The sequence below is a fragment of the Lathyrus oleraceus genome, chromosome 1 (genome assembly GCF_024323335.1).
Source record: "Lathyrus oleraceus cultivar Zhongwan6 chromosome 1, CAAS_Psat_ZW6_1.0, whole genome shotgun sequence".
In the NCBI taxonomy this organism is placed as follows: domain Eukaryota; kingdom Viridiplantae; phylum Streptophyta; class Magnoliopsida; order Fabales; family Fabaceae; genus Lathyrus; species Lathyrus oleraceus.
This window is the reverse complement of record NC_066579.1, coordinates 367464874-367475562: the sequence shown is the minus strand read 5'-3', so window position 1 is coordinate 367475562 and position 10689 is coordinate 367464874. Positions and strand designations below refer to the sequence as shown.

At 33.5% G+C, this 10689-nt stretch overlaps 1 protein-coding gene across 1 annotated transcript; it reads right to left on the bottom strand.

Moving 5' to 3' along the window:
• Positions 1-4323: 4323 nt before the first annotated feature.
• LOC127136978 (RNA-binding KH domain-containing protein PEPPER) lies at positions 4324-10449 on the bottom strand. The gene is made up of 6 exons (XM_051063481.1): positions 9948-10449; positions 8185-8437; positions 7588-7736; positions 6598-6855; positions 5782-5973; positions 4324-4975 (listed from the first exon to the last, which is right to left on the bottom strand). The coding sequence occupies exons 1-6, from the start codon at positions 10323-10325 to the stop codon at positions 4766-4768; spliced, it is 1440 nt and encodes a 479-aa protein (XP_050919438.1). The 5' UTR covers positions 10326-10449; the 3' UTR covers positions 4324-4765.
• Between the last annotated feature and the right edge of the window lie 240 nt (positions 10450-10689).

Below are 10689 nucleotides of genomic sequence, written 5' to 3'. Positions count from 1 at the left end.
TTGGAGAACTTGTCGAAGTTCAAATAGCTAATAAGAAGGAACTTGAAATGTCGGATCTGAGAAAATTGTCTTATTTCCTAGGCATGGAATTTCAAATATCGAAGCAAGGTATAGTGATATATCAAAGAAAGTATGTCAAAGATATACTCAAGAGATTCTGTATGGATTATTCGACTCCTGCATCTTCGCATGTCGAACTAAACTTGAAGTTGGGGAAGCATGTGGAGGAAGACAAAGTCAATGCAAATTTGTTCAAACAAATTGTTGGATCTCTGTGTGAAACAGAAAACCTGATATAGGTTTCTCAGTCAGATTAGTGAGCAGATACATGAGTGAACCAAGGGCGTAACACATGAAGGTTGCAAGAAGAATCCCGAGATACTTAAAAGGATCGATAAACTAATTCTATTTCGACAGGATTTTGAAAGCAAAAAAGTTATGATTACTTGGTATTCAGATGTTGATTGGTGTGGAGATAAAGAAGATCGAAGAAGCACAACTGGTTATTTCTTTCAAGTATTTGATGCCATAATCTCATGGTGCTCGATAAAGGAATGTGCAATGGCATTGACATCGTGTGAGGCTGAATATATAGCATAATCCTATATTACGTGTCAAGCAATTTGGATCTGATGTGTGCTTGAAGAAATGGAGGTCGAAGTGAAGAAACCTCTGGTGATGCAGATCGACAACAAGTCAGCCATAAATCTCGCGAAGAATCCAGTTGGCATGAAAGGAGTAAGTACATTGAAGCTAGATTTTATTTCCTTAGGGAGAAGGTAAATTGAGGTGAAATTGAAGTAAGACATTGCTCAAGTGAAGCGCAATTGGCCAATATTTTCTCCAAAGGATTGAAGATTGACATATTCCTGAATTTGAGAAAAATAGAAATAGTTCAGATCGACTATGATTAATATATGTTCGACAACTTAAATTATATGGGGGATATGTTGAGATATAAGGTATAATCCAAGTTGTGTGTGGTCCAAACCCAAAGTTAATTAGGGTTTAGGGTTTATTCCTTAGTAGTAAGTAACTTTGTATATAGATGTGTGCATATGTAAATCAGTTTGTATCATAATCATTATTCAATAATAATAATCCTTATTTTCATATTCTCTCTTTTCTCTCCTCACAAAAATGTATCATGCACTAACGGTCATTATGTCTTTAAATTAAAAACTTCATAAATTTAATCAAAATCAACATCAACAAAAATATTAATTACAATAAAAAATTTATTTGATTGAGTTAATATTATATGTCTTACTATCTATTTAAACAAATAATGTTTTAGTGTGATGGTTGGGTTTACATTACTTGGAGTCACGTGGGGATGATGTTGATATAATTTTTTAATTAAATGCAAGAAAATTAACCACGCTAGATCATCATTTACATGTACAAAACTTTAAACTTTATTGATGTTGAAATAGAAAAACTCTTCTTTCAATGCATTTAATAAATACATTGATCATTGTGAACAATTTTTGTTGCACGTCCGTCAGAAAGTAATGTTGGAACAAAATTTAAAGCATTATACATAAAATATTATTTGAACGATTATTAGCTATATTATGGTATTATTTTATTTTTATAATTTGTAATATTTGTATTTTGTCAACCAATATACATATTAATTTGGAATATATTATTTGGACGATTTATTAGCTATATTATGGTATTATTTACTTTTATAATCTCGTATTTTATAAACCAATACACATACTAATATATATTTTTTAATTGTTATAGCTCCATTAAACCATGTTTCAATTAATGATGAAGATAAGCGTGTAAATGATTTGTGAATAAAATATCGCACCTATCATCTTGAATACAATAATATCGATGTGAGTATATTCTTCTATCGATTTATCAAATTATATACTAAAGTTTATATATATATATATATATATATATATATATATATATATATATATATATATATATATATATATATATATATATATATATATATATATATATGTATATTGATAATAATATGTGAATTTATGTATGTAGCTGTAATTTTTCCGGGACGGTTTAAGAAGGATTTCAAGAATGAAGTTTATTGATATGCTACTTTAATTGATTCAAAACACAACGAGTTTGAAGTCTTAGTTGAATGGGTTAAGGACAATGTCTATTTTACACATGGTTGGGCTGCTTTGCAAGGAGAACAAAAAAGAATATATATATATATATATATATATATATATATATATATATATATATATATATATATATATATATATATATATATATATATATATATATATATATATATATATATATATATATATATATATATATTTATATTTATATATTTGTAGATCTGAATCCATTTATTCTGTGAAATTTCTAGATCTGGATCTGAATTGATTAGTCGAAGATGAAGAGAAAAAAAAATAGTGAATGAAGGAGCGAAAATTTTAAAAATGGAAAAGAAATTACTGAAGAAGCCTGTAGAAATACCTGAAGTTAATGAAAACGGAAAATTTATTGAACAATAAAACTGAATCTGAAAATCAATTAAAGTTAAAGTTGTTAAGCAAAGATAAGAAAATTTTGGGGGAAAATGGAAGAAGGTGTTGCTGAGAAATTATTGTGAGTTGTCATTCTTGTTTCCATGTGGTGGAGCTTTTGAATCGAATGATTTTATTTTTTTGCAGCGGCTATGGAGAATAAAAAAATACTTATTTTATATTCAAAGGGAAGTGTTTGTTGATTAACCTCCAAATTTTATAAATTTTTCTTTTCTAGGTCATATGTTTTCAAACTAAAAAAAAGGCTTTGTAGTGACTGAAACAAACTTCTAGAACTTGGTATGATCGTTTAAGCAAGTTTGTGCTTGAAAATAAATTTTAAATAAGGAAGGTTGGCAAAACCCTTTTCATTAAGAAATATGAGCATGACATCTTATTAGTTCAAATTTATGTAGATGATATCATTTTCGGTGTTACTAACGAATCCTCGTGTAATGGATTTTCTAAGATGATGTGGAATTAGTTCGAGATGTCAATGATGGTGGAGCTTCGATACTTACTCCGCCTTCAAATTCATCAATATAAAAAAGGTACATTCATTAATCAAGAAAAGATGAGTATTTCATGCATGGAATTACATAAACCAAAGGTTATCTCCTCTCTTATGAGTACTTCATGCATGGAATTACTCAAGAGATTATGCATGGATAAGCCAAAGGTTATCTCCTCTCCAAAGAGTACTTCATACAACTTGGATAAAAATGAGGAATTAAAGATTGTCAAAGAAACAAGGTACTAAGGTATAATTGATTCTCTCCTTTATCTTACTGTTTCTCGTCCTGATATGTTTAATGGGTGTCTTTGTGCCCGTTTTCAAGTAAAACTCAAATAATCACTTCTTATTGTGGTAAAACGTATTATGAGATATATCATTGGCAAACTACTAATGGATTTGTGGTACCCAAAGGGAGGGATTGTCTCTTTATTGGATACCCTGATTTTGTTAGATTAAAATTAGATCGAAAAAGTACTAGTGGTACATGTATCTTACTTGGTAACTCGCTTGTTTCATTGCATATCAAAAAACAAACAAGTATATTGGTATCCACAGCTGTGACAGAATACGTTGATGTGGATAGATATTGTGCACAAATTATCTAGTTGTAACATCAGCTAAGTTGTTACATATATGATCTCATAGTTGTCCTTATAAAATGCGAGAACACTTAGTTCCATAAACTTCGCGAAAAATTTGATACTTCACTTTCAGACTAACGCATTGAGGTTAGGCACCATTTCATTAGAGATAATGTCGAAAAAATAGATTGTGTAGTTAGACATGAGTCTTCTTTTAATTATCTGGATGATATTTTAATACAAATTATGCAGAGGAAGGAACATGCTTAATATTTATCTTCTTTAACACAACATGTTTATTGACGGACTAAATATCAAACACATATTTGATCCTAAAGAACTGAATTGAGAGAGAGTAAGACATGACTCAAGTTATCATAAAAAATTGTGGAAGGCATAAAGGAATTATGTAATTCAATGAGTAGGGACGCAAGTCAGAGAAACTCGGATGTTGTATGTGTTATGCCACAATATTTAACTTAGACACTTCATCGTGCTACTATATAATGCTTTTAAAAGATTATGAGAAGAATATCATCAACATACTAAGGCATAGAAATTCAAAGCCCTCACATTGACAAAACAGGATGACGTGTCACAAAAAACAACCGATGACTTCATCTCAAAATTAACACATCTACAAATAAGAAATCAAGAAGTTCCAACGTGCATTTGTCAAGTCAGACGATCCATGCAATAGAACCAACGTATCAATAATTGGTATTGCAAATAACATGATAGTCCAACTATTTGCTAATATTTCATTACATTTTCTGCTACAATTCTCAACTATTTGCTACCTCAAAATTATCCACCATAGATGATATCGGATAACACAAATGTACTTCTAGTGAGGCTTCATATTACATTCATGCGTTAACTTTGTTAAACAAGTGCTAGCAACAATCACTTTTAACATTCTCTTTTCAATATTCTTTCTTTTATCACATGTATAATTTATGCAAGTCAAACCGCTAAGGTTAGCGGAACCCATTTCCAAAATAGTAGGACCTACATGAATTTAAAAAATAATAAGAGAATGAGTGTTGCTAGCCCTCCTTCCCTCTTTCCAAGACCCAGTTAGAAAGTAACAAGTCCAAATGGAGTGTCTTTTAGGCCTTGACTATAGAGAGATCGACTTAAAGTCTGAAAGTACTGTAGTCTCCTAAACCAGATGCTCCATAACTTGAGTATGGCTGTGAGGACAATGAAGAAGATGGGATGCGCGACGAATTGCCCAACTGAGAGTAAGAAGACTGAGAATATGACCTTGGACCCACATCCATTCTGCTCGCATCCAACCTCCCATAGCTGTTGGTGACAGGTTCTCTGCGACTGCTTATAACTTCCTGCAACACAAATAAATTTCCCCAAGCAAAAGCAAAAATTAATCAATTGTTTCAATATAAATTATACCATAACGGGAAGTAGCCAAATCAAGTGTTAACTGTCACGTGTCTGAAAATTTTACATTTAACGCTCAAAAGTTAGCCCTCTCCCATCTGCTAATGCCAAAAATAAACACCCAAAGGACTATCCTATTGCATTTATACAAAGAGCAAACAGGACTCTTGAAATCATATTTCATTTCTTAGATGAACACATGATGGATGGCATACCTTACAACCCTTATAGTGTACCATCATTTGAAATTTGAGTAAACTAACACGGAAGTTAGTCCCCCAAAACTAACTCTTTAGATATCTAAAATTTCATTACATAAATTTTCGAAAAGTTCTGTCACCAAATTAGTCCCTCAAAATTATGGATCAATTTGCCAACAATATTTTGTCTTTGAGGAGTTTGATTTGGTGGAATATTGTTCTGAAGGACTAAAATTTTTCACTTTGAAGGAACAACTTTAGTTCACTCATTAAAAATTTAAGTGGTAAAGGTTTGTATTCAAGAGGATGAGGATAAAGAAATCAAGTAAACAGTTAATGCAAATAAAGCATTCTAGGCCTAGCAAACGAAGCATCAGTTAGCCACAAAATGAGAGACTGGGAAAGAAACATGTGAAGAAAAATTATTCCCATGCATTAATACTAATTATAACTTCATTCATTTTAAAAAGTGATAACTTTGTCCAAGTATTCAACATACATATGTAAAACAAATAATTATACAGAGGAAATGACCATCTGAAGTCTCCTACCTGAATCAATTGCTGAGCCGTTTGAACCTGAGATGATGTTCCTTTTATTTCCACAACAATTTCATCAGGCACCCTGCTCTCCTGCACAGTCAATATGGCTCCACTAGTGCGGCGAATATAATCTATATTAGTCCCTTGAATGCCAATGATGTCCTCCGCATAGGATAGTGGTATTTGCATTGTTTGTATTACCTAATAAATGAAACATTTAGGGAAGAAAACAGTACAGCACGATGAATATCAACAAAAGATATAAAAAAATAATACTTAACGCAGTATGAGAAAACATATTTGAATGCTTTTAGCTCACTGCATAAGTTGACAACATACAGTATAGGCTATAGCAATTTGAAAATACATGGACAATAACTTGGCCTTGAGCCAGATCATCATGTGAATAAGAGTCCCGTCAGAAAAGGTAGAAAAAACCCACAAATTCATTTCATTTGGAGTCCCAAATTCAGACGGGTAAATTGTTTAAAATAATGTCTCACAAGAGCCTAGAAGACAATAACAATTGTCAAAAACCAATTGCCCCAAAAAAATCAACTGTTATGTGAAAACTGGTACTAGTATCACATCTAACACACCCTTCTTTCACAAGAAACATTTCAGCCCACCTATTTGGGCTTAAATCAAATTGTATCCCAAAATATTAAGTCTTAGCTCGCGAATACTATTATATATAAACTAATATATAGGTTTTTTTCGCAATAACTGGTAAAATTTGAAAGATAAATGATATAACCCTCATTTTAAAGGAAATTTCATGTAGAGCATTACATAGAAAACATGCATGTGATTAAAATAACTTACCGTTGTAACAATAGGAGCCCCAACACGACTAAGACTTGAAGAACGGACACCAGAAAGAGAAGAATCTTGCCCATAGAGAGACATAGTGGAGGATGAGAGTAGTGAGTCCAAATGACTTTCACGATCAGCGAATACAGAATCCCTTTTCGATGGAAGCGGAATATCAGAAAACATGCTAGTTTGTGAAATGGTATGCTGTGACGGCTTGTCAGACCAGGTCTCTGCTTGACGGTCTTGTTGTGGGATAGATGCATTGTACTAAAACAACAAAGAGAAAACACGTATAATAGTGTAAATATAAAGCAAAAATCAGAAGATAACCTAATTTTCATTTTCTCAGGTGATATCATCTCATTAACAAAACAAAGTAGTGGTCCTACACACAAATTTAGTGTTTGGTAGATAGATTGGGTTAGGACAACATATGATTTATGTTCTACGACTACCAAAACATAAAAGCCAAAATATATAGTTCAAAGGGAAGCAGATGCATTAACATCATCGTCATCGCCGCCTATAGGATGCTATAGTTCTAGAGAAGCATAGGGACAAGGTGAAGACTAAGGGGGAAGCAAAACCCACATGATTGTAATATAAATTTTCCCCATTTATAGTTTCTTGAAAGTGTTAATTAAGAAAGTTTTTGGTGAATAATGTGCTTCCTGTGATTCATAATGCTGGAATGGATATGATAGAATTTTATGCATCTTTGTTGTTTTATCACGAGTTATTTTGATTTGTTATCTATCATAACTTTGAAGGTTTATAAGTCTTGATTACTTCGCGACTAAAAGAAAAAGAACAAGAATTATAGTCTTGCAGAGAAGCTACTCAATCTCAATGCATATCCTAAATGGACACTCCCTTGAAAGTCGGGTCATCAGAACATCAAATGAGAGTTAGTTAACATTATCCTATGAGGTATAAGGAGACAGCCTAAAATATATTTTTTAGCTAACTCGATATTAGGAAAATTAATAATGATCTTACAGTTTTCTCAAATAGGGGGAGAATGCTGTGATCAACCAAAAACTTCCTCAGATGGCCAATCACGGCTTCCAGAGCTTTAAGGACCTTCAAGGCTTCTCCCTGCAGGTCTACAATCCTCTCTTCCGCAGTAGCAAAATATTGCACCTCATCTTCATGAAAATAATTTGGCATTGGCATTAAATTAATGTATTCAAGATTAAACTGCTGGCATGCTATCATAGTATCTATTGCCTCACAGCCTTAGATAAATGATGTTTATTGTTATTAGTTGTGCATAATTAATAATTTACTGATAACAGTGTCTTGTCACCATGATTCTTGAGTAGTGATAATGATATATGTTCCTTAATTTAGCATGTTAAACTTTTATTAAAGAGAGCTTGTGTTGTATCTACTATTCCAGTGCAGCTAGCACTTAAAATCTATTACACAGCTATAGCATTTTTGAGGTCATCAACCGACATGTATCCATGACTAATTACTATGCTTCGCGTATGATTAATCAATTTAGGAGAATCCACAAAAATCAATAATTGCCACTAAGAATTACAGGAACCATAGTAGATGTATAATTGGAAAACAGGACAGGAAGCATACCTACTGACAGTACTCTAACAGCGGCACCAGAACTCTCCTGTATGGATCTGATTAGTGACCCTTGTTTTCCTATCAAACTGATAGCCTGTGTTGATGCGACCAATAATCGAATGGAACAAAATGTAACCCCAGCAGATCCTTTAATTTCACTGTCAATTTCAGATAATCCAGAGACGCGTTTGAATATCCTTATTGCAGCATCCATTGCAGGGGAAATAGCTGCTTCTAGCTCTTCCTTCCCTGATATGAGTATCTATGAAAAAAATTACCACATTAAGCATAAAAAGGAAACAGATAGACACATGTTCCAATGGAGGATTTCGGAAAACACACTAGTGGGATAGCAAATAGCAGGATGACTGTTATTCTAACTTTATTTATACATATTAAATAATTCATATTAGGTATGTAAGTGGAGGGGAAATAATATAATACTCAATTCATTAAACACTCATAAATAACAATAGAATGTCATATGTCGTAAAACATAGAAGTAAATACCAAAAGGTAAAAGAAAACAGTTTAAGCATCCAAAGTTTAAGTACGCACTACAGCCACAACAGTAAACCAAGCTGCTAAAAACTTCCAATAACAACGATCAGCCTCTTTGCCACTATAGCTCCGATAATAATAATTGTTATATAATGTTTATAATAATAACAATAATAAAAAGGGAATAGACATTAAATTACATGATAACTATCACCTTATTACTTCCATCCAAAAACAATAATTGAACTAGAAATATTTATTCAGAAAATGAAAATTTTACCCTCCACCCAAGCATAACCTACATAAGGGGTCCTAGTCCATGTAAAACATCAGAAAGAGCAAGTGTGACACAATGAATACATTTACTACCTAAACAGTAGCGCACATATAGCAACCCACCTCTAGAGAGTCAACCATCTTCCATTCTATTAAGGCTCTTTCTAATGTGCACAACTCATTTAAGTGGTGCATCGTGCAATAACGATTTTAACTATTAGATCACAAATTCCCACCAAATAAAATTGTGCACCCTCCACACAAAATCTACCTCTTCTTCTCCTTCCCCACCCTTTCTCTACCCTCCTTAGGATCAGAGAGAAATCAGAGGTGGTGTGTCAGAGATCATAACCACAACGAAAACCTATGAAGCACGGACACCCCGAACATGACATCGAAACTAACACGGCGACACTGGTAATAATTTGAAAAGATTAATAACTTAAACATAATCACAAGTGTCGGTGCCGGTGTCCGACACGAACACGCCTTTTTTCAGAGGTGTCTACGCTACATAGAAGGAAACTATCCCCGTGGTGGTAAGTGCGCGGAGAGGGTGATGAAAGGGAAAGACAGAGGGAGAAGAAATACTGCGGAGGCTGTGCTGTTACATTTTATGGAACTTTATAATGTTGCATGGTGCACCACCTAAGCGACTTATGCACAATAGAAATGGAATGGTCCTATTTTAAACCCTTCTAAGGAAACAAAACGACTTTCTAAGCATACAACACTATTTACATTGGGAAAAAACACAAAACCTAAACACAGTTTCAATTGTAAGTTGTAAAACACAAACATTTATCCTAAGTAACGCATAAATTAAAGATAAAACTACAGAAATAACAAAAATAAAAACCAATTTAAAGCAACATTTGTCAAATTAGAAACCCATTAAATAAAAGTGGAAATATAAATAAATAAAAATTAAAAAAAAACCTAGAGAGAAATGAGATGAATTCCAAACCAAATTCCAAACAAAAATTGCGACTTACAACTCGATCAGGAGTACCAAGATCGGCATCAAGAACACGAACACGAGCTTTAGTTTCTTCACACAGCTTTTTGATGAGTTCTCCCTTACGGCCAATGATGCTACCAACCTTACCAACAGGAACTATGAGACGGAACACGCAGTCCCCCGGCCAACCTGACCATCTCTTCTCCGGCGGAGTGACGGTGGGTTCTGTTCCGGTTTCGGTTCCCGTCTCCGGCTCTTGAGCCGATTCGTTGACGATTGAGGACGAGTTAATAACGGCAGTTGCGTCAGCGTCGGCGTCGGTGGTGAGTGGTTGTGCGGCGGAGGAATTGTCCGGTGGGAGTGGGTTTGTGGTGGTGGCGGTGCCGTTTTGAGGTGGTTCGAAGGTGGCCATAGGGATAAAGGTGAGGTCTATACGCGGATTGGGATGAAAAGAAAGTAACTTAAGTGATGTAGCGGCTTCAGTACTATCGCGTTGTTTTGGAAACTTTATTTTAGGGAATGGTTGTTTTTGGAAACTTGGTGCACGTGTTTTTTCACAACGTGATGATATACTAGATCTCTTACTTTTGTACCATTCAACCATTTTTTTTTTAAAGTTTAAAAATATAATTTTTATTTTAGAATTTAAATTTCTAATTTACTCGTTTAAAAGAAAAAGTAAGGAATAGAAAAGTATGGAAAATAATGTTGACTATATCTTGAGATGTATCGGTTCAGTGGAATCAGTGATTTGGTTTTGTTTTGGCGATGATTTA

Coding starts and splice junctions, on each gene's coding strand:
- LOC127136978 (XM_051063481.1), bottom strand. CDS start 10,325: ATGGCCACCTTCGAACCACCTCAAAACGGCACCGCCACCACCACAAAC. Junction 7,737..8,184: donor TGTTAGAGTACTGTCAGTAG/GTATGCTTCCTG, acceptor ATTTTCATGAAG/ATGAGGTGCAATATTTTGCT. Junction 4,976..5,781: donor CGGCTCAGCAATTGATTCAG/GTAGGAGACTTC, acceptor TTTGTGTTGCAG/GAAGTTATAAGCAGTCGCAG.